At 39.2% G+C, this 25,522-nt stretch overlaps 1 protein-coding gene and 1 pseudogene across 3 annotated transcripts in view; both read left to right on the top strand.

Annotated features, from left to right (window-relative positions):
* The window catches only part of AFF2 (AF4/FMR2 family member 2), a 584,839-nt gene that overhangs the window by 386,686 nt on the left and 172,631 nt on the right, over positions 1-25,522 (top strand). Inside the window, exon 5 of one of the 3 annotated variants that reach the window (XM_014454947.2) lies at positions 20,048-20,134. The exons of the other annotated variants lie outside the window; for them this stretch is intronic. Coding sequence (XP_014310433.2) covers positions 20,048-20,134 — 87 coding nt within the window. The remainder of the gene's footprint in view (positions 1-20,047; positions 20,135-25,522) is intronic. 3 annotated transcript variants of the gene reach the window in all.
* On the top strand, positions 23,560-25,504 carry LOC111825793 (annotated as a pseudogene).

The following is a 25,522-nucleotide window of genomic DNA, read 5'->3' as shown; positions in this document are numbered from 1 at the left end:
ATATATCTATACATATATATATATATATATATATATTTAATTAACCATTTTTTTGTTATAGTCCTATGAGTTTTAACATAGCATAGATTTCTATAATTCCCACCTTTAACAGAATACAAAATGAAATTAATATCCAAAATAAATCCCTCATATTACCCTTTTGCAGTCAGGCTCTTTTCCTCACCCTCCAAACCCTAGCTAACACTGATCTGTACTCTGTCCCTACAGTGTTGTCTTTTCCAGAATATTATATAAAACTAGAGGCCCGATGCACAAAATTCGTGCAAGAGTAGGCCTTCCTTCCCCTGGCTGCCAGCACTGCTTCCCTCTGGCATCTGGGACCCGGGCTTCCCTCCAGCACCCGGGACCCGGGCTTCCATAGCAGCCCGGCTTAGTCCGGAAGAACATCCAGTCTTATTAGCATATTATGCTTTTATTATTATAGATTATGCATTATATAATCTTTCCATAGTGATTCTTTCACTCAGCATATGCCTTTGAAATTCACTCAGGTTTTTACATGTATTGATAATTCATTACTCACTATTCCTGAGTAACATTCCATTACATGTATGTACCACAATTTGTTTATCCATTCATCCATTGAAGGACAGGTGGTTTTTTTCTAGTTTTTGGTGATTGTGAATAATGTTGTTATGAATAATTGTGTACACATTTGTGTGAATGTATGTGTTCATTTTTCTTGGGTATAAACCTAGGGGGGGATTGATAAGTCATATGGTTAGTATATATTTAACTTTATTAAAAAGTGCCGAATTGTTTTTCAGAGTGGCTGTGCCATTTTTCATTCACACCAGCAATATGTGAAAGATTCAATTGTTCAGCATCCTGTCAGTACCTGATCTTTTTGTTGTTGTTAATGCTCACTCAAGTATATTTTTTCCATTGATTTTTAGAGAGAGTGTAAGGGAGGGACTATGGGAAGGAGAGAAACATTGATTGGTTGCCTCTTATATGCAACCTGACCTGGGCTGGGGATTGAACCTGCAACTCAGGTATGTGCCCTTGACTGGGGATCAAACCTGGGACCATTTGGTGCCCAGGGCCGACACCACTGAACAAAACTAGACAGGGCACCGGCTTTTCTAATAGATGTGTAATGGTGTATCATTATAGTTTTAAATTGCATTTTCCAAAATGACTAATGATATTGAGCATCTTTTTATGTGCTTATTTTAATTTTTGAAAATCTTATTTGATAAAGTGTGTGTTCATATATTTTGCTCATTTTAAAAATCAGATTGTTACTTTCTTGTTGAATTTTCAGACATCTTTGTATATTCTGTATATAAGTCGTTGGTCAGTTATGTGATTTGCAGACTTTTTTTTACAGACTGGATTGTATTTTCATTCCCTTGATGGTGTTCCTCTAAGAATAAAAGTTAAGTACTTCTGTAACCCAAGGCCATAAAAATTTTACCCCATGTTTTGTTCTGAGTTTTATAATTTTATGTCTTACAGTTAGGTATTTGATCTGTCTTGAATTAATTTTGGTATATGGTGTGAGGTGTAGGTGGAAGCTTATTGTGCTCATTTTGTTCTTATGCCATCTGTTGAATATACTATCTTTCTCTATTGAATTGATTTTGCATATATGTAAAAAGTAGATTGACCTTATTTATGTGTGTCAACTTCTGGACTCTAGTTCTTTTTATTGGTTCATGTCCCTGGCATCTCATAAGTACCATAATGTGTTAAATATTGTAGCTTTATAGCATGTCTTAAAATAGGATAATGTGAGCCCGTCCTGTGTGGCTCAGTGATTGAGCATCAACCTATGAACCAGGAAGTCACAGTTTGATTCCCCTTCAGGGCACAGGCCTAGGTTTAAGGCTCAATCTGGCTCCATCAGGCTTGGTTCCCAGTAGGGGGCATGTAGGAGGCAGCTGAGATGATTCTCTCTCATCATTGATGCTTCTGTCTATTTCCCTCTTCCTTCCTCTCCGAAATCCATAAAAATATATTTTAAAAATAGGATAATGTGAATCCTCCAACTTTTTCCCCAAAATATTTTGGCTATTCTAGCTCCCTTTCCATTCCATATGAATTTTAGAAACATGTCTATATTTACAAGAAATCCTGTTAAAATGTTGTTTAGTATTGCATTATATCTATAGATCAATTTGGGAAATTTTGACATCTTTATTTGCTTTGTTGCTTCTTTCAATTCATGAACATGATGTGCCTCTCCATTTATTTAGGTTGGCCACTCTGTTTTTAGAGGGACATTGCTGTTCTATCATTACATTTTGGGGAAAATCCAAACCCATTAAAAAACTATATGAACAAAGTTACCCATTATAATATTTTTGCATTAGCAAAAATAAATGCTACTATATATCCTACAACAGAGGAATAGTTAAGTAAATTCTGATCTAAACACTCAAAAATAATCAGCCATTAAAATGATGACTTTGAGTTTGTTGTGGTGACATGAAAAAACTTATTAAATTTTAAGTGAAACAACCAGAATATAACAATTTAATTTTTATAGCTATATAAAAATGTGAGCAAAAAAGAAAGTAAAAAAAAAACTCTGAAACAGTAGTTCTTATTTTATTAGGGTGTCAAGATTATGGGGAGGTTTTTTTTTCCTTTTTTCAACTTCTATAATTTACATTACTTTAATAAAAATTGTAAGAAGAATGCTATTGAACTGAATTGCATTTGGCAAAGAGTAAGCAGGATAGTGAATGGATTTAAAATCAATAGATTAACTGACCAACTAGAAGAAAATTGAACTAGAAGAGGAAGCAGATCATAAATGCCTGAGGTACTTACAATATGGAAGCTAGTTTCAGAGACTAGATTTAGGCTAGGAGTCCTCAAATGGTGGAGCCTAATCCCAGAGGGCCACTTACAAAGGATTGTAAGAAAACACTATAAGCAACACTATAGCATATGGAACTATATGCTAACAAGCTGGACAATGTGGATGAAATGGACAAATTCCTGGGAAAATGCAATCTTCCAAAACTGAATCAAGAAGAATTAGAAAACCTGAATAGGTCAATAACCACTGATGAAATTGAAGCAGTAATCAAAAAATTCCCACCAAACAAAAGCTGTGGTACAGAAGGTTTCACAGGGAAGTCTTACCAAGCATTCTAAGAAGAATTAACACCTATCCTCCTCAAACTATTCCAAAAAATTCAAGAAGAAGTAACACTTCAAGCTCTTTTACGTAAAGGCCAGCATTATCCTAACTCCAAAACCAGATAAAGACACTACAAAGAAAGAAAATTACAGGCCAATACCGTTGATGAACATAGATGCTAAAATCCTCAACAAAATATTAGCAAATTGCATCCAGTAATATATTAAAAAGATAATATGGCAGGACCAAGTGGAATTTATTCCAAGGATGCAAGGCTGGTACAATATTCGCAAATCAATAAATGTGATACATCACATAAATAAATTGAAAGACAAAAATCACATGATCATATCATAAAAAACAGAAAAAGCCTTCTACAAAATCCAACACCCATTTTTGATAAAAACTCTCAGCAAAGTTGTAATAGAAGGAGCATATCTTAACATGATAAAGGCCATATATGATAAACCTACAGCCAACATCATATTCAAAGGGCGAAACCTAAAACCATTTCCCCTAAAGACAGGAACAAGAACAGGTTGTCTACTTTCACCACTCTTATTCAACACTAGAGGCCTGGTACACAAATTTGTGCATGGGTGGGGTCCCTCAGCATGGCCGGTGATTGGGCCAATCGGGGCTGTGGGAGGTTGGCCAGACAAGGGGAGAGAACCCTATTACACTGCTAGTGGAAATGCAGACTAGTGCAGTAATTATGGAAAGCAGTATGGAATTTCCTAAAAAAATTAAATATGGAACTCCCATTTAACTCAGTGATCTAGGAATATATCCTAAGAAACCCGAAACATCTATCAGAAAAAATATATGCACCCCTATGTTAATAGCAGCACAATTACAATAGCTAAGATCTGGAAACAGCCCAAATGCCCATCAGTAGATGAGTGGATAAAAATGCTGTGGTCCATTTACACCATGGAATACTATGCAGCAGTGAAAAAGAAGGATCTGTTACTGTTTGAGACAGCATGGAGGGACCTGGAGAGTATTATGCTAAGCGAAATAAACCAGTCAGAGAAGCACAAGTATCACATGGTCTCACTCATATGTGGAATCTAATGAACAAAATAAACTGTTAAGCAAAATAGATCCAGTGACATAGAAGCATAGAACAAACTGTCAAATCTCAGAGGGAAGGCTGGTGTGGGTGTGTGGGTCAGAAGAGATCAACCAAAGAACTTGTATGCATATATACATAACCCATGGAACACAAACAGTAGGGTAGTAGAGGCCTGGGGCGGGCTATGAGGGGTCAATGGGAGAAAAAAAAGTGGACATATGTAATACTTTCAACAATAAAGGTTTAAAAAATTAAAAAAGTATATGAGATGAAGAAAAATAATTTGCTGGCTAGCAAAACCAAAAGTTCTTGGAATTATATTGTCTGTCTCTAATTTCCCTTTTGAGTAAAAGAAGTCACAGCCATGCCATTTAGCCACATCCAATAGAAATACACCACGAAAACACCAAGTTCCTCACAATAGTAACAGAAATGAAGCCTACCAACTTCAACACAAAGTGGAATGTCCTACTCAAGAAGATAAAAGCTAATGAAGAAATCAAGGTCATCATTTTGAAAGATGTTTTCCCTTGAGTGTGAGGGCTTTTGATTTTGTTTTTGTTTTCCTTTTAGTAAAAATGACTTTCATAGTTTCAACTCATGGACATTTTCTCAACTAACCTCTAATCCATAGATACAACCCTCTATGAGTCAAGTCTATACTGAACATATTCTCCTCTTCAAACTCATGCTGGTCAGTTCCAGTACATCTCAGTCTGGTCTAACCTCCAATGAAGGTGTAATGGACCCTTGTACAATCTGCTGCCCACCATTTCCTCCTCTATAGGAACTGCCCTGTCCCCTCCAATCACAGTGTAGTTTCTGGAGAGACCCATCTCATAGTACCCACCTTTCAGGCCATTTGATAGGTCCAGAGGCAGCTGGGCTTCAGAAACTGACCAGGAAACTTTAAGGTCTTCAGGCAGCACATTAAATACACACACACACACACACACACACACACACACACACACACATACTAGGGGCCCAGTGCACAAATTCATGCACTTTGAAAGGAACTGTGGGCCGTGAGGCTGTGGTGGGCACAGGGGCGGGTCTTGGCCAATCATTTGAACCCCTACCCAGCCCCTCCTACCGCAGCCCCGGGTCCTCTGTCTGCCAGCATCCCTTCTCTTGCTGCCACCACTCCCACATGCTGACAGTGCAGAGCAATTGGGGCCGGTGCCAGCAGTGGGTGTGAGCAGCGGCTGCTACCCTGATTGCCCCTCAGGAACAGGGGGAGGTGGAGAAGTCCTCAGGGGCAATCGAGGCCTACAGCCAATGCTTGCACCTGCTGATGGTGCTGAGCAATCAGGACCGGCGCCGGGCGCTGGCAGTGGGTGTGAGTGGTGGCTCCAGCACCAGCTGTGGGTGTGAGCAGGGCCATCTCCGGCAGTGGGTGCAAGAGGCAGCTACTGGCCCTGATCACCCTCAGGAGCAGGGGGAGGTAGAAAAACTCTGAGTGGCAACTGGGGCTGGCAGCCACCTCTCGCACCCACTGAGGGCACATAGTGATCGGAACTGGCGCTGAGCGCCAGCAGTGAATGTGAGCAGGGCTCCAGCGGGACCACAGCATGCAGGAGCAAAGAATTTTCAGTAACAACCAGAGGCTCGCGCCAATGACAGTGATCAGCACCCCGCCTTGGTCTGGCACCCTTGCTCACCTGCTCTACCATCCTGCTGCAGCTAACGCCCACCATGTTCCGTGTGCACACCCTGGTGGTCAGCTCATATCATAGAGACTGGTTGTTCAGTTGTTTGGTTGTTCCACCATTCAGTCTATTTGCATATTAGGGTCATATATATATATATATATATATATATATATATATATATATATATATAATTGCTCTAGCCTATTTTTAATATTGCTCCTCAAAGTACAATAATGTTGGCATTTTCACTCTAAACAAGACATTGATAAAAGCCAAAGTGGGGTCCCATATCTACTATGATCAGAGAAAGGAGAGACAATGTGAATCTCTCAAATAAAATTAGAGGCTGATTTGGTACTATTCACTGTGCTTATTATCTTTGTGATCACAGGAAAGAAGCATTCATGAGATGTGTTATTTCTTTCATAGTGAGTTTTCCAGATCTTTTTGTGGTTGAATGCCTGTATGTTGTTCCTATTAAGCACTCTCAGCCTTGCAGCAAAGTTTATGTCAAAACAGAGCATTCCCCTTAAGTCCTCCATTCTGGGGTGAGCATGCTAACAGACTCATCCAGTTCTCCACTAGCAACATGTTAATTAGAAAATTTTGAATCACAAAGAAAGAATTAAGGCCCATCAAAAACAAAGGCAGGCAAAAGCATCCTGGCTATCTGGGCCTCTGATAGTTTTGTATTCAGTTGCCTCCCAGCTTCTTAGGACCTATTGGGACTGGAGGAAACCTGGGAAGCTTGCCCACACTCAAACATTGCAGCCTCTTTCCTGCTCTTTAACCTAGGAGCCCCAGCACAGCATCACACACCCAATACATTTGATACAAAAGTGAATGGTTGTCTGATCTGGAAGCTCCACCCAGATATTGTCAGAACCTGATCTGTATTACAGAGCAAAGACCACATAGCCTTTGGAAAACCACTGGCCTCTGGAAGAACTAGGCTTTAGAGGAAAGCAATGTGTCAATGATACTGGACTGGGCATCAAGAGACCTCAAAGCTAGTCCCAACTCTTCCACTACCTTATTTTGTGACTCTCAGCTAGTCTCTTAACCATTATGTGCTTCAGGTTTCCCATCTGTAAAATTGAAGTGTTGACTAATGTTTCACTTTTTAATACAGTAACAATAGCCACATGTGACTGGTTATTTAAATTTAAATTAATTACATTTTAATAAAAGTTTAGTTCCTCAGTCCATTAGGCACATTTCAAGTGTTCAGTAGCCACATGTTGCCAGTAGCTGTCATAGGACAGTACAAAATACATTATTTTCATAATTGCAGGAAGGTCCAGTAAACAAAACTGCCCCTAGATATCTCCTAAGATCTATCTAGGTCTTCATTCTGAGTCTTATCCTATATAATAAAACCCTAATATGCAAATCGACTGAACTGCCAAAAAACCAGCAAAATGTCTGGTCACTATGATGTGCACTGACCACCAGGGGACAGACACTCAATGCAGGAGCTGACCCCTGGTGGTCAGTGTGCTCCCACAGGGGGAACGCCGCTCAGCCAGAAGCTGGGCTCACAGCTGGCAAGCACAGTGGTGGTGCCAGGAGCCTCTCCCGCCTCCATGGCAGCACTAAGGAGCAGCGAACCAAGAGGTAGGGAGCAGAGAGCAGGCAGGCGGTAAGGAGCAAGGGGTCCCAGACAGTGAGAGGGATCCCAGACTGTAAGAAGGATGTCCTTGGAGGATCGGGCTTAAGCTGGCAGTCAGACATCCCCCGAGGGGTCCTGGACTACAAGAGGGCACAGGCGGGGGTGAGGGACCCCCCCCCCCAGTGCATGAATTTTGTTCACTGGGCCTGTAGTCATTAAATATAACCAAATATAGTTTTACCTTCTCAGCTATGTACTCTTGACCATGTTTAGAGTATATCTGAATAATTTATTTCCATCCTGAGGTTCGTGTAGTGTATATTAGTCAAATGCTACTGTAGCTCTGAGCAGTGTACCTACTATTAAAAAAAAAACTAAAAAATCAGGCTAAGTGGTATAAAATGATAAAGCGAATGTTCCCACAAAGGAGAGAAGAAGAGAGAAATTTAATACACAGTGTATATAACTTCCTCTGTGGGCAGAACAAGGAAGTACTCACCCTCAGTCTAAACTTTGTGCAAGTTCCTTTCCCTGGGTGAAGTAGGAGTGACCATGCCTTTATCCTAAGGCTCTGAGAAGGAAAGGGTACCTGAAACCCTGGAAGGGTCCTTTCCAGAAAAAGCACTTGTATAGCTCCAGAAACTTTAGATGACCATTACTTTCTAGAGGCCTTGATATGTACTATCACAGACACCCGAGACCTGGATTATTAAACTTAAAATAGTCTAAGTCCTCTGAACAGCTGTTCATTGGGTTGTACTTTGGTGACACGGCACATTTAATAAATCTGGCACTCTCTTCAGAGGGCTGTATGCCAATCATACAGAAGAGTGAGAAATCTTGGTTCCTGCTGTATATTGTGCAGGGTTACATTAACAGAGCTCATCCTATGGAGCATGGTGGTGACTAAAGTCCAGAGTGCAAAGCTAGACCCCATGGACAGAGGTCCTTGATCTGCCACATACTGACTACATGACTTTGTGTCAATGGTTACTTTTCTTGGTGACTCTGGTATTTCATCTATGGAATGAGAATAAGAAAAATAACTTCCCTGAATCCTAGAGTGGATGAAATACAGTAACATAAAAGAAACATTCAGTGGGTTCTAACCCCTAAATTCATGCAAACTTCTATTGGATTTCATTGTGACTGTTCTTATTGTTGTTTAGCAATTTCAAATATTTTCAGTGTGACTTTTGAATTCTGTGTTTCAACCCTTCACAGACTCCCAATCTGGTTAACTAAGGAGTTTAAATTGCCACTGCAATTGTTTTCTTAATTATTAAATATGTAAGCCTCTTTCATGTCTTTAATACTGTGCAGTGCTTTTTTTTTTCCTTTTTCATTTTTGACTGTTTCATGGTTCATAAGTCACATTGCAGCTTTTCAAATTGTCACATTTGTTTAATTAGCCCAGGGACCCTGCCATACTGATTTCTGTCAGCTGTATAACAGTCTCTGTGGGTAACTTGCAAATTGCTGAGACCACATTTCCTTCTTTTTTCAAAGCAAATGAAAGAGAGACTAGATGAGCAACAACCAGTGGAAGATTGGGAAGAAAGATGTGACTAGAGCCCAGTATAAAACCACTGGATGACAATTGATTATACACTATGTTCAGAAACCCAGGCCTGAGAGAGCCAGGTTTATGGGAGAGAGTTTTCCATGTACTGTTTATTTACTTCCATCCCTATGTGCCATTTGCTCACTAGAATATTTCCAACAAAGGGTTTGACATTGTTCTCTTTGAACCTTCTCTTTGCTGCTTTACAAAATTTATAACAGGGGGTAAATGTATTGATCTTGTTACCCCAAAAGATGATATAGGCTAAAAACCTTTATGGGTTTAAAGATGATTTTGAGACATACATGGGTAATAGGTTATTGAGGAAGTTTTGGGTGGGGGGCAGGTGGAAGGCATCCATTCCTCAGGGTGAGCAAATATTTTAGCATACAGGTGTGGGTGCCTCAAAGTTGTCAGTGGAAACTCTTTATGAAAGAGACTTTGATAATAGACTCCAAGTGTGATTGTTATCTTTGTATTTAAAAAAATACTAGGTGATTGGATTTTTCTTTAGCAAATACTTAGCATATAATACCTCTAATATGATTTCTATAGATATACTAGAGGCCTGGTGCATGAAATTCATGCGCAAGTAGGACCCCTAGGCCTGGCCGGCGATCATGGCCAGCCGGGGCCTTCTGGCTGCTGTCCAGGGCCTTCCTTCATTCCGCACTGCCCCCTGGGGGTCAGTGCATATCATAGGGAGCGATAGACTTCCTGGTCTCCCAAACTCCCACAAGGTCACTTTTCAAAATAGCCGTTTATATATATATATATATATATATATCTATATATATATATATATATAGATATATAGATATATATATATATAGATATAGATATATAGATTTTATCAGTAATTTTTTCTAACTTACACTGTTGGTAAGTAGCTGTTTTACCAAAACAGAGAGGGACATGTTTTCCTGATTTTAACACAGGACTGATGCTTTATAGCATACCTATATGGGGCAAGTTTTTGTCTATACTGCCTGGCTCCTAGAGTGTTCATATTGAGTTTAGAATGTTGTTTTACTCCATTAGTCAGATATATCCCATTAGAAAAAGATATGACTCTCACTTGTGCCACTTCTTTGATACTCTTAATATAGAATAAATAAGTTATTTATTTCCCATTATTTGAAGTAATTGCAGAAAAAAAAGCTAATCTGGGAGAGAAGCAACTGTTAAGGCACTCAGAAATACTCAGCCTGTTAAGATTTTGAAATATTTGAAAGAGGCTTTCTGGATCAATTTCACTGGCTTGTTTGTGGTTTTGATGTTGTTAAATTTAGGCTCCTGCAAAGTTCAGTGTCTCTGTTGCTTTATTTTTATTTGGGGAGGCAGTAAAAGGGGGGTCTGGTGTTCAGTAATTATACTGACATCTTGTGATCCATTTATTAATTTCATGTAAATAGGACAAACCAGTTCTGTTTCATCCCCATGGCTCTGTGATTCTATGATTCTAAGATTGAAATAGCTGTTTCAGAGGAAAGACAATTCCATGCAAATCATATTGTCTGGATTTCCAACTGTATTAGTGGCCTAGTGCCTTATTTTTTACTGAGCTCAGAAATAATGGGAGAGCAAAGCTACAACCAAGTTGTTCATCGAGGTCTCTTCCATGAAAATAAATATTACTTATTTTTTCCTCAGCAATTGAGCCTTTGTTCCTTCTAAAAGCCATTGTCATGAACTACTCAGTACCATTTTCCTTAATATGGTATGTGTAAACTGCAAGAAAGCTATCATGTTTGAAAAACTGCAGCAGCCCTTAGAAATGAAATACTAATGCCTTGTGTAAGTCTTTGAAAAGGTTAGACTAAGGATTGGGAGAAATGTAGCCTTATGCCTTCCTTTGCCTAGAGGTGTCATTCTCCAGTGCCTTTCAATTTTGGTAGTGTCCTGTTGCTGCATCTACACTGTGTATCTGTCCAGCAATGTGAGATCAACAAATCCCTTTGGTGATTTCTGGAACATGATACTAATTGCATGCTATTTAAACAAATAAAAAATAACAACTCTGACAGCTTTATTTTAGTTCTACTTTTGAATGGTAACTAATAATTGTCATTATCTTACTTTCATTCCAATTATGAATACTCTAGCTACCTCAAGCCTCACTGGACCTGGTCCAGCTGTTCACATCTTAGAAGTCCTGCAGACAGCAGACATTGAATAAATGTTTTTTAAATCATTGAAATTAAATATAAATCATTAAAAATGGTACTGGGGAAGAAACCAATGAAGTCTTGTATGTTTTATTAAACTGGTTTAGCTGACCTAGAGCTAAAAGAGAAAATTGTTGATTAATCATAAAGAAATATCTCATGCTATGAGGATATAACACAGTGGTTCCCAAACGTATTTGGCCTACCGTCCCCTTTCCAGAAAAAATATTACTCAGCCCCTGGAAATTAATTTTTTTAAAATTTTAATAGCAGTTACTCATCGCCCCCAAATGCACCTGTGGCCATCACCGCCCCCCTGGATCACTGCAGCGCCTACCAGGGGGCGGTAGCGCCCACTTTGGGAATCACTGATATAACATGTCATTCCATCCAATAAAGTAGCTCTGAAAACATACACACATGGCTATATATTATTAAAGCCTGAGTAATTGTTTTAAGCAAGTGTATTCCATAAATGATGGTCATTTGGATATAGTTGATGTCAAAATAATTTGAAACAGAAGAGCTATAAACTCAACAACAAAGTTAAAATCATTTTTGAAAAGAGTAAGTGTCAAAATTAGTTTATAAGCAAAGTTCATGGGTTAGAAAAGTTAATAAATGACCTTTGAGAAACCTTTGAATCCTCTGATGCCTGTTCTGGACCACTAAGTAGAAGCCCTCTACTTAGATTTCCTTTTTGCTCCTTTTCTTTGCAAAACACTTATTGATGGCTCATTCTTACCCTTGAACTTGTGCTAATTTTGCCTTTCCCAAAGAAAGCAATTTCAATCCAACATTATCTCCTAGTGGGGTGGCCAGTCTTATGTTCTGATTGGTTCAACTAACTAAGACGTGTCCTGATTAAGGATTGAAATTTATAAGGCAATCCTTAAGGAGTCAGCCCCCTTTACTTAGAGGGGCTATAGCCTCAGATTGGTGCTGCTGAAACCTATGCAGAACTCAGTGGCTATGGTGGCCTATCCCACTGTTGCTGCCTTTGGAGATGTTTCATTGTAGAATCTGAGTGTAGAGCACCTGAGAAGTAACCGGTTTAGAAGTTGTTGCATGGCCTTGCACATGGTTATACACATCCCCATTATATGCAGGGGGTGAAATGGAATTGATTGCATCTGGCAATGACAATAAAATAGATTGATTGATGAAATGAGCACACAGTCAAGCTTCAGAGTCACTGATCACTGTCTTCCCCAGTTGTAAATTAGAATTAGGCTCTATTAAAGTGGAACCTTGATTTGGTGGATGCCAGGATAAAGGCAGCCAGTGGGAGTTGGACTTTTTGCATGCACATTCCTGGGGCTGATGGAGGAAATTTTAAGATTCCCTGAAACAATTGCCATCAGTATTTTTAAATAAAACATTCAATTATTTTTGAAGAAGCATTGCCGTTTTTATACCGTGTCAATAAAATTATAACTTAGCATTATACACTTTGAAAGAATTAACATTTTGTTTTTTTTCTGGTGGATTGCATTTTATGTTGGTCCATTGTTGGGAAGTTATATTTACTGTAACAGTGATTTTATACTTTTTTCCTACCAGAACTTGCCTAAGATATCAGACATACAATTTCAGGAGAATGTCTTAAGAGCATTCCAAACAGAATTTAATTGAATGGAACAGGGTTTTAACCACTAGAGAGGCTTGACAGGAGTGTTAGTGATGAAGCCCAGGGAAGTTTATAGTTACACTGTTGTTGGATTTTCCAAGAGCTGAGCAAACAATCAGACAAATTGGGCTAATAGCTTTCTCACTGTGAGAAAGCAGACTGCTCCCACTGTCTCTGGGAGTATGGTGAATTTCCTTAGCCAATTCGGTCAGCCATGTTTATATGTCATATAAAACAAAACAAAACAACTGCTTCTCCATATTTAGTTTTGCATCTTTTCATAAATATCATTGATTTCACAGAGATAAAAATATATGATAATATGATTATGTAAGGCAGTACAGTTGGTCCACAACTTCCCCTCCCCTGCCTTTTTAGGAATCCCTTTTCTAGTACACTATGAAGGAGCCATCTACTCACTGTCTTCTAAAGCACTAGGCTCCACAGTTGGAAAGCTCACATGATTGGAAATTTTCTTAGTTAAAATCGATTCCCTCAAACTGCTATCCATAGGGCTAGTCTTTTTTTTTAATATATTTCTTTATTGATTTCAGAGAGGGAGGGAAAGGAGAGAGAGATAGAAACATCAATGATGAGAGAGAATCATTGATTGGCTGCCTCCTGCACACCCCCTACTGGGGAACGAGCCTGCAACCCAGGCATGTGCCCTTGGCCGGAATCGAACCTGGGACCCTTCAGTCCGCAGGCTGACGCTCTATCCACTGAGCCAAGCCAGCTAGGGCCATAGGGCTAGTCTTAACCTCTTGTTTATAAAGCATGCACCAGATCTCTTTCTTAAATGCACCTCTCAGACCTTCCCTTAGTCTCCCTTTTCTGTAGACTAAACTTTTTCTGTTCTTTTAAAGAGCATTTATATATGTGATGAGCTTTACAAGAATTTACAGTTCTAGTATCTGTCCCTTTTAATAAATTTCAATATTCGAAAGCCTCTACTGAAATGGGGTATCCAGGATACCACAGTGTTTCAAATATGGTTTGTCCCATACAATGCACAATTGTGCAGTCAACTATTGAATTCCACATTTGGAGTATCACACTTATCTTAATATCACCTGAATTGGCCTTGGTTCTTTTGGTTGACAACCCCTCCTCAAAAAAATATATTTGGGGCTCAACTAAAGTCCATGGGTATTTAACCCATGAATTACAGCTAACTCAGGTGGTCTTTCTCATTCTGCAATTTTATACTTAGTTTATGGAACATAATTTCAGTTTTCATGTACCTCTGTTAAAATTTAACTTATTGGCTTCAGAACAACTTCAAAATATCTTTTTGAATTTTGATTACCCATAGTTTAGTATCACTTGCAGACATTCTATATTTTCTTAAGTTCTTAAGATTGAATGATGTAATGTTTCTAAAACATTTATTTCAACCAAAGGGTAAACAAAGAAGGACTAAAAATGACAGGGCCTTAGGACATGCCTCCAGAGACTACCTTGTAGGTTGACCTTGTTTACTTAGTATCTTGTATAAGCTTACTCAACTGCACTGTAAATCCACGTTAGTGTGTGATCATACATCTCACCCATATCCATCCTTACTTGTAAGAGTTACATGTGAGGCTTGGTAAATGCCTTGCTGGATCTAATTTCTTAAGTGGTTTAATGTTCTAGACTGTGGTCTCGCCAGGTTTAAAAGTCTCCAGAGCCTTAAGTAGACAGCACATTTTGCATGAGTATCTTTAGGGCAAAACATTTTTGAAAACACAGTGTCTATCCTGGGAGGGTTTGGAAGGGAGAGATAGAGACCAGTAGCCCTTCCCATGTGCCCTGCTTTCTTCCATGGGGAATTTCATATGGAACAGCCAAGCTCCCTGACCCTGACCAAAGGGCTCAATCTTTCAGCCCTTGTCCTCCCAGAGCCTGCCTGAGGAATGTCTATCAGGAGAAGAAGGCAGTTGCACATTTCTGTAGGGGCTTCACATCAGCATTCTGGTATGGTACACCATACTGGGAGTGGCAGCCTATGCAGGCCACAGTCACCATGTGAGTCTTCTTATAGCTGACTGCTCAGCTCCCTCTGGGGTCCCATCCCAATGTCTGCTCCAGTTTCTGTCATCTGTTTACTATTTAACAGATGCACTGCTACTTCAAATAATGGTGCTAATACTTTTGCCTGGCTTCCCTCTCCTATCAGGGGGGAGGAGAGGTTCCTACAGGCCAGTTAGCAATCATTGGTGAGTCGAGGGCTGAGGAATGATTGCACTGCTGTTTTCCTGAGGCCCAAGTCCTAGAAAATCCCTACAAGGGACTTCAAAGTCTCTTATCCCTTATTCCTTGGCAGCCCTAATGCCTAGCTCTACCCTCCACCCTCCATTTCTGGCTCTTCAGAGAACTGTTAGGGTCCATGGATACAGTTTCTAAATTATTTACTCAAACAAATTAGGTTTTCTGGTAAGTTATTAACACCACACACACACACACACACACACACACACACACACACAAACACACACACATGGATTTGCTCCATAAGAGAGAGAGCCCTTCGGTTAAAGAAGCAGATTTGACTGTCTAACAAGTACACCTACCTCACTTGTACAAATGGGACAGGTAAACTCAATATTCCCAGGTACAAATGCGTTTGGGGTAAGGGAGGGTGCTGATGTTTCTTAGACCATGGTGGCATGTAAGACTGCCCACCGTATATATTTACTTTCCTATTATAGTACTCTATGGGAGTATACTTACTGGGGTGGGGGAAGAAAAAGAAAAGTAGCCCTCTCTCCCAAAGGAAGTCAGAGACCAAGTTCAGTTACCATGACTTGGCAGTCATTTAAATCTGTCTCTATGAAAATAAACTCCAACCTGATTGTATAGGTGTATTCTCCTCCTATACAATCATATTTTTATTTAATTTTTTACTGATTTCAGAGAGTGGAAGGGAGAGGGAGAGAGGGATAGAAACATCAATGATGAGAGAGAATCATTGATAGCTGCCTTCCTGCACGCCCCCTACTGGGGATCCAGCCTAGTGACCTCTTGGTTCATGGGTTGACACTCAACCACTGTGTCACACCAGCAGGGCCATATTTGTATTTTAGAACCACTCAACTGTTCTTACTTATCATTACTAATCACAGAAATTTGTAAATACTTGTAAAATTTTAATTTTTACATTCTTGACACTTCAGCAGATGTAAGGGGGAAAGGGACTGAGCTCCTCACATCTTGATCCCTGGACAGAGGCTAAGGTGCCTGTTGGATAAGCAGATGCATGCAGGCTTATGCTGGCAATGCTGTCACTGTGTTTGTGGGGCTAGTAGCATGAGATTTGTACATATTCCATGCTATATGGTTTCTAAAACCTTTGTGCACTCATTAGCTCAGTTTCCCCTGAGGTAGGATTAAAGAGGTAGAAGCAGAGATTAACTATTACTGGGTAGAAGAACCTGTAGAGGCCATCTTAGCAAAGGACGCATACTACAGGTCGGAAAACTGAGGCCTCAGAGAGGGTGAAGCAACCTGACGTAGATCACTCGAGTAGCTTTTAGCAGAACTCAGACAGTAGTTAAAACTCCCCTCATTCTTAGGCCAGGGAACTTTGGTAATCCCTCTGATTCCAACAACAACAACAGCAATAGCAATGCAATATGTAAGATTCCAGCAACATTTATATTCATTAAGATGGTTATTTGAAAAATTGCTATGGTTATACTTTTTCTTTGAACTCTTTGGGGTGAGGACCTTAATATTTATGGTATGGTTTTATTTATACTAAACATGTATTGTTTGCACATCCACTATGTGTCAGGTATAATGTTAGCCTCTGTAAAGAGTACACACACACACACACACACACACACACACACACACACAGTACATCACAAACACTGCTCCTCTCGCCTCCACTCTGAAGCCTTTTCCAAATGCATCACACAAAGAATTCCTCCCTGACACCTTAACATATTGCTCTCAACAAGTGGTTAGCATGTTAAGCAGAGTGAGCTCTTTCCAGGAAGAAACTTGACCTTTTAACATTTATAGATCCCAGTGACTGGTATATAAAGTCTATACAATACAAGTTAGTAGAATAAAATGCAGGAAATCTACCAAAGAGACTGCCATTTGCTAACTGTGTGGCCTTGAACAAGTCACTTCACCTCTTGGTATCTCTGTTTTTTCATCTGTCAAACAAGTATGATGCTAATCCCTACCTCTTTAGTTGGTGGTACAAAAAGATGGAGTGTAGAAATAAGTGCCTGGCTCAATGTAATCATTTGGAAATCTAGCATTATCATCATCATCATCATCATCATCATCATCATTTCACACATAGAAACTTCAGAAACGAATAATATCTCATGTTAACCATTATTTTGCTTAGCATAATGCTCTCCAGTTCCATCCATGCTGTTGCAAATGGTAAGAACTTCTTTTTTACTGCAGCATAGTATTCCATTGTGTAGATGTACCACAGTTTTCTAATCCACTCATTGGCTGATGGACACTTAGGCTGTTTACAAATCTTAGCTACGGTAAATTGTGCTGCTATGAACATAGAGGTGAATATCCTTTCTGATTGGTGTTTCTAGTTTCTTGGGATATATTGCTAGAAGTGGGATCAAGGTCCCCCAAAACTAAAAATGTACCTATATCTTTTAAATGATAGAACTAACTTTGGAGAATACCAGTCTTAACAGGAGCATTATGCTAAGCAAAATAAGTCAGTTGGAGAAAGATAAATATCACATGATCTCACTCATTTGTGGAATATAATGAGCAACATAAACTGATGAACAAAAACAGGTCCAGAGCCCTGACCGGTTTGACTCAGTGGATAGATCGTCGGCCTGCGGACTAAAGGGTCCTAGGTTCGATTCCGGTCAAGGGCATGTACCTTGGTTTCAGGCACATCCCCAGTAGGGGGTGTGCAGGAGGCAGCTGATCGATGTTTCTAACTCTCTATGCCCTCTCCCTTCCTCTCTGTAAAAACTCAATAATATATATATATTAAAAAAACACCTTCAGAGACAGAGAAGCATGGATCAGACCATCAAACCTCAGAGGGAAAGCAGGGGAGGGTGGGGGAAGGGGGAGAGATCAACCAAAGGACTTGCATGCATGCATATAAGCCTAACCAATGGACACAGACACCAGGCGGGTGAGGGCATGAGCAGGGGGGTGAGGGACAATGGGGGGATAAGGACACATATGTAATACCTTAATAAAGAAAATTTAAAAATCTAAAATTTAAAAGAATTCATTGAGTATTTTAGAGACAGAATAATTGGAATTCAGCTTTAAACTATTGTCACATAGAGTTACTTTTGGCCTGTTTTGAGGAAATTCATAAGTAACATTTGTCAAGAATGTTACCAACTGCATACAAATGCACATCTCAAAAAAAACAACACTTGGAAATATTCTATCTCTTAAGTAGGTTAAGCATCCCCTCTAAATTTTTTTTTGTATTTTTAATGTACTTACCACCATCTTTTAAAAATGCTAGGTAAAATCCAATCTGTGTCAGCACTACTCTTAATCATACTTACAAATTCTGCTTCAGTGGTGCTGCTGTGAATGAATCTGTGAAATATCTCCTTGCATTATAGCTCTTCACACATCAAAGATTCTTTTTGAACTGGATAATTATAGAAGAAAAAAACAACATCATGTTTTAGTTCTACCTGAGGTTTCTTATTAATGTTACCTTTGCAATGACTAATTATGTTATCCATAAATATTGAGGAAAAGTATTATATACTTTGAGTCATTAAAAAGGCCTTCCATAGCCCTAGCTGGTTTTGCTCTGTGGTTAGAGTGTTGGCCTGTGAACTGAAGGGTCATGGGTTCAATTCCAGTCAAAGGCATGTACCTTAGTTGCAGGCTCGATCCGATCCTGGTTGGGGTGAGGGAGGCAACCAGTCAATGTGTCTCTCTCACATCGATGTTTTTCTCTGTGTGTCTCTCCCACTCCCTTCCACTCTCTCTTAAAAAAAATATCAATGGAAAAAATATCCTCGGGTGAGGATTAACAACAACAATAACAATAACAAGGCCTTTCATAAACCTTCATCCCTTATTCCCCTCCCCAAAGCTCTCATGTATTTCCATCATTACAATGATTTTATGTTTAATGTTTACATATCAAAATGTTTGATAAATCCATCACATGCTGGCACTGTCCTGCTTCACATACTTTGTCATCTCTCTGGTGCTGGAATGTTAAACATGTGATTTAATTATCCTTACTCTTCAGGTAACGCATGTTGGCCACAAGCCCTATAACTCAAGCAGCTTTTGAATATGCAGCACCTCTTCTCAAACTAAGTGTTTGAAGGCACTTAGAAGGTGCCCCTTCTGATAACAGAGAGTGGGAGGGAGCCTTAGGTGCTTTTCCTATTTTGAGACTTGAACTCACAAATACACAGTGTGTATGTTTTGGTGGAACAGAGCTACCAATCACATAGTAACCTTCTTTACAAATGGCAAAGAATTCTCTTCAGCTTTCTCATCTTTGCATGGAAAAATCAATGCCATGTGTGTAATCTTGTCACTAACTGTTAGGCTATGTCAAGAGACATGACTATCATACTATCCAGAATGAGGATGGTGACAGTACTGCTCTCCCCTGAGCTGGCAAATCACACCTAAAACAGAATACCATGAGTTAGAAGAGCCCCAGGCAATCAAGAGCCCCTCCTGGGAACACCTAGAATAGTGCCAGAACGCAGAACTCAAGCATTAGAAGGAAAGGTGAAAAGTTGAAAATTCCCAATAAATAAATGAACAAGCCATAGATATCTCAGCCTAGAGAAAAGACAACACCGGGGGATAGAATTGATATCTTTCAACAGCTGAAAGCTTGTCATGAGAAAGAAGAGGAGATATGTTCTTTGAAGTTCCAAAGTATGATTCATAGTTAGAAACTCCAGTGAGACAGGGGTGTAGCTCACAACCAGGAAGAATCATCTGATCAAGCTGCCTCAACATGAGACAGGCTGCTTCAAGCAGTAGTGAGCTTTCTCTCACTGGCAATGTGTAAGTGGATGTTAGATGGCCTTTTGTATTGAAGATAGGCTTGAAGCACCAGTGTGGAGCAGGGAAATGGACCAAATGACTTTAAGTACCTCTGAAAAAAACTAGGCCAATTAAGTAAGTAAGTATTTATAAAGGGCTTACTATATTTAGTGCCAAGAAAGTTTTTAATTTTATAAGTGCCCGAAAATAAAGTTGCTTTGTTTTTCCTCATCAGGAGATGACACATCCCTGGCCTACTCCTCTCACTGCCATGCATACTCCTGGAAACTCTGAGCAGAACACATTTTCCATCCCAGGGCAGGTCAGTTATCTACCTTCCTCCATTTTTCTTTATCTTATTTTGATTATGCCAATCTTCCAATTGGATTTTTAAAAATAAAAATGGACTTGATCTTCTAGTTTCATAAAATATAGACTCTCTCTTGCCCCTTGAGATTTAATTATAAATATCATTTTTAACTTCAAATTCTTTATTGTTTAAAGCATTACATAAGTCTCCTTTTTTCCCATTGACACTCCCGGGCCGCCCCCACCCCCCAGCACATACCCCCCTTCACCCCTGTTTGTGTCCATTGGTTATGCTCATATGCATGCATACAAGTCCTTTGGTTGATCTCTTACCCCCTAACCCCCACCTTCCCTCATAGGTTGGACAGTCTGTTTGATGCTTCTATGAATCTGGTTCTATTTTCATTCATCAGTTTATGCTATTCATTATATTCCACAAATGAGTGAGATCATGTGATATTATCGTTCACTGACTATCTTATTTTGCTTAGCATAATACTCTCCAGTTCCATCCATGCTGTTGCAAATGGTAAGAATGCCTTCTTTTTCACAGCAGCATAGTATCCCATTGTGTAGATGTAGCACAGTTTTCTAATCCACTCATCTGCAGATGGGCACTTAAGCTGTTTCCAAATATTAGCTATTGTAAATTGTGCTGCTATGAACATAGGGGTGCATACATCCTTTCTGATTGGGGTTTCTGTTTTCTTGGGATATATACCTAGAAGTGGGATTACTGGATCAAATGGAAGTTGAGGAAATTCCATACTGTTTTCCACAGTGGCTGCACCAGCCTGCATTCCCACCAGCAGTGAAGGAGGGTTCCTTTTGCTCCACATCTTCTCCAGCACTTGTCCTTTGTTGATTTGTTGATGATAGCCATTCTGGCAGATGTGAGATGGTACCTCTTTGTGGTTTTGATTTGCATCTCTCAGATGATTAGTGACTTTGAGCATGTTTTCATATATCTCTCGGCCTTCTTTATGTCCTCTTTTGAAAAGTGTCTATTGAAATCCTTTGCCCATTTTTTATTGGATTATTTATCTTCTTTTTAAGTTTTGTGAGTTCCCTATAAATTTTGGAGATTAAACCTTTATCTGAGATAACATGGGTAAGTATGTTCTCCCATGCAGTGGGTTTTCTTGTTGTTTTGTTGATGGTTGATTTCGCTGTGCAGAAGCTCTTTATTTTAATGTAGTCCCATTTGTTTATTTTGTCTTTAGTTTCTATTGCCCTAGGAGCTGTATTGGTAAAGATATTGCTATGACATATGTCTGATATTTTGCTGCCTATGGCTTTTTCCAAGAGCTTGTTCTTTGAAAGGATAAACAAGATTGACGAACCTCTAGCCAGACTTACCAAGAAGCAAAGAGTGAGGACCCAAATAAACAAAATCAAAAATGAAAGAGGTGAAATAAACAGACCTCACAGAAATACAAAAGATTGTAAAAAATACTATGAACAACTCTACTCCAACAAACTAAACAACCTAGAGGAAATGGACATACTCCTAGAAAAATACAACCTTCCAAAACTCAATCAAGAAGACTCAAAAAATTTCAAAAGGCTGATAATTAAGGAGGAAATTGAAGCAGTCATCAAAAAGCTTCTGGCAAACAAAAGCCCTGCACCAGACAGCTTCACAGGAGAGTTTTACCAAACATTCAAAGAAGAACGAAAACCTATTCTTCTCAGACTATTCCAAAAAATTTAAGAGATAAGCACACTTCCAAGATCTTTCTATGAACCAGCATTACCCTAATCCCAAAACCAGATAAAGATACCACAAAGAAAGAGAATTGCAGGCCAATATCCCTGATGAATATAGATGCTAAAATCCTCAACAAAATTCTAGCAAATTGTACCCAGCACTATATTAGAAAGATCATACACCCATGACCAAGTGGGATTTATTCCAGAGATACAAGGCTGGTACAATATCCGCAAATCAATAAACATGATACATCAAATAAACAAATTGAGACACAAAAATCACATAATCATATCAATTGATACAGAAAAGGCATTTGACAAAATCCAACACCCTTTCCTGATAAAAACTCTCGGCAAAGTGGGAATTGAGGGATCATACCTCAACATAATAAAAGCCTTATATGACAAACCTACAGCCAACATCATATTCAATGGGCAAAAAATAAAACTATTTCCCCTAAGAACAGTAATAAGACAGGGATGCCCACTACCACCATTCCTGTTCAACATGGTACTGGAAGTGATAGCCTTAGTGATCAGACAAGAAGAATAAATAAAAGGCATCTAAATTGTAATAGAAGAAGTAAAATTGTCATTATTCACAGATGACATGATATTGTACATGGAAAACCTTAAAGACTCCATCAAAAAACTATTAGAACTAATAAATGAATTCGGCAATGTAGCAGGATATAAAATTAACACCTAGAAATCTCTGGCTTTTTTATACACCAATAATGAACTCACAGAAAGAGAAACTTAAAAAAATCCCATTTACCACTACAACAAAAAAATTAAGATATCTAGGAATAAATTTAACCAAGGAGGTAAAGGACCTGTACTCAGAAAATTACAGGATGCTGAAAAAAGAGATAGAGGAAGACATAAACAAATGAAAGAACATACCGTGTTCATGGATTGGTAGAATCAACATCATTAAAATGTCCATACTACCCAAAGCAATCTATAGATTCAATGCAATCCCCACTAAAATACCAATGACATACTTCAAAGACCTAGAACAAACTCTCCAAAAATTTATCTGTAATAAAAAAATAAAAATATCCCGAATAGCTGCAGCAATCTTGGAAAGAAGAACAAAGTTGGAGGATCACAATACCAGATATCAATCTATATTACAAAGCCACTGCTCTCAAAACTGCCTGGTACTGGCACAAGAACAGACATACATACCAATGGAACAGAACAGAGAACCCAGAGATCAACCCGAGCCAATATGCTCAATTTATATTTGACAAAGGAGTCAAGAGCATACAATGGAGTCAAGATAGTCTCTTCAATAAATGGTGTTGAGAAAATTGGACAGATACAAGCAAAAAAATGAAACTAGACCACCAACTTACACCATACACAAAAATAAGGTCAAAATGGATAAAGGATTTAAATGTAAGACGGGAAACCATAAATATCATGTTTATTGAATGAACTTATTTAAGAAATATACACTTTGTTTCTGGCATGTTTTATCATACTACCTAGAGCAGTGGTTGGCAAACTCATTAGTCAACAGAGCCAAATATTAACAGTACAACGATTGAAATTTATTTTGAGAGCCAAATTTTTTAAACTTAAACTATATAGGTAGGTATATTGTTATTAACTTAATTAGGGTACTCCTAAGGCTTAGGAAGAGCCACTTATTCAAGGGGCCAAAGAGCTGCATGTGGCTTGCAAGCCGCAGTTTGTCGACCACTGACCTAGAGCATGGCCACTGTCCAAGTTACTGTGGCAAGAGCTGATGAATTAGAGAGTAGAATGAACTTATCCTTTAATAAAAACCAAATAGGTAATGTAACACCATCTGAAATTTTTTAAATTGTAAGAACCTATACACTTCACTCTAATAGATCAATTTTGTTTTCTTATATCACCTGCCAGTCCTTGGTCACAGAGTATCATATAAAGATACCACCCTGTTTCTCTCCTGTATTCTTAATCTAGTTGTTTATCAGAATGACAAGCACATATTTTTAACAACAAAAATCCCCAACATATTGTATTGAAAGTTTCTTCTATAGTTTTATTTCCAAATGTTTAATACTCGGGGCTGGGCCCCTAGATCCATTCACATTTAAAAGGGAATTAATTAGAGGAAATATTCTAATATGGCTATTTTCCCTTTCTCTATAATAGAAAGTGTCAGAGATGAAAGAAAATTAATAAAATGTATATGAAATCTCCCTCCTGTCAGAGTCTAGGGTGTGCCACAGAACCTAGAGTCAAGTCCCTGCCCACCTGCTTGAGCCTCAAAATTGCACCCAGACCTGGCTGGCCCCACCCCCGTCAAGCCCTGCTGGGCGGGAGGCACAGCCTCAGGTCCCCCGTCAAGTGCTGCCCGGCAGGAGGCTCAGCCTCAGTTCCCCAGGCCCGGTGCCAGGGCAGGGGGCAGGGCCTCAAGTCTCCCAGCCCCAGTGCGAGAGCATGAGGGTGTGATGACCATTTGCATATTAGGTCTTTATTATATAGGATAATTTTCCCTCACCAGCTCCCAGGAAGAATTTTTTTCTCACCATCAGTTTTTATTTCTTTATTTTTGTGGTCAATCCTCACTGGAGGATATTTTTTGCCATTAATTTTTAGAGAGGGTGAAAAGTGGGGGGAGAAGGAGAGAGCGAAACATCAATGTGAGAAAGACACATCACTTGATTGTCTCCTGCATGCACCCTGCCTGGGGCCAGGGATTGAACCTATCACCCTCTGTTGCACAGGCAGGCACTCTAACCACTTAACAACACTAGCCAGGACATCACCATCAGTTTTTTAAATGCCTAAGTAGCTTATTGAACTGGGAAGAAGGGCACTGTTCCAATCTGAATCTTTGCAAGTTGTGCATACACTAGCAACCATGTCTGCAGTTCACATTGATCATGGCATCACCTAATCTTATGTGAGTATCTTCCAACATGGAAAAGTGGAAATAACTGCCAAGGATCAGGGAAGTTGAAGCACCCCAAGTTATATTGCTTTTACTGATTGGTGATGTTGCAAAGAATCAAGTTGCAGTGAATTCTACCAACACAGTTTTGATGCCAAACACTTGAATGTAGATTTTATGTTGCTATTGTCCAGTCTTATATGAAGCATTGGCCCTTCATAGTGATGAATGATGCTGCCAGGCCCAAGGTCCAAGTAGAATACAAGGGAGAGACAAAAAGTTTCTACCCAGAAGAAGTGTCATCTATGGTTTTGACAAAGATGAAGGAAATCACAGAAGCCTACCTCAGGAAGACAACAACCAATACTGTTGTTATAGTACCTGCTTACTTCAATGATTCTCAGCATCAGGGTGCCAAAGATGCTGGAACTATTACTGGTCTCAATGTACTTGGAATAATCAATGAGCCAACGGCCAATGCTATTGTTTAGTAGACAGAAAGGTTGGAGCTGAAAGAAATGTGCTGTTCTTTGACTTGGGAGGTGGCACTCTCGATATGTCAATTCTCACCATTCAAGATGGAATATTTGAGGTCAAATCTACAGCTAGGGAAACCCACTTAGGTAAAGAAGACTTAACAACTAAATGGTCAACCATTTCATTGCAGAGTTCAAGCAGAAGCATAAAATGGATATCAGTGAGAACAAGAGGGCTATCTATTGCTTTTGTGCTGCTTGTGAACATGCTAAGCATACTCTCTATCACTGGGCCTGATTTAAGAATTGAATGCTG

The sequence above is a fragment of the Myotis lucifugus genome, unplaced genomic scaffold (assembly GCF_000147115.1).
Source record: "Myotis lucifugus unplaced genomic scaffold, Myoluc2.0 scaffold_40, whole genome shotgun sequence".
Classification (NCBI taxonomy): Eukaryota; Metazoa; Chordata; class Mammalia; order Chiroptera; family Vespertilionidae; genus Myotis; species Myotis lucifugus.
Note: the sequence above shows the minus strand (reverse complement) of the source record. Positions and strands in the feature narration are given on the sequence as shown.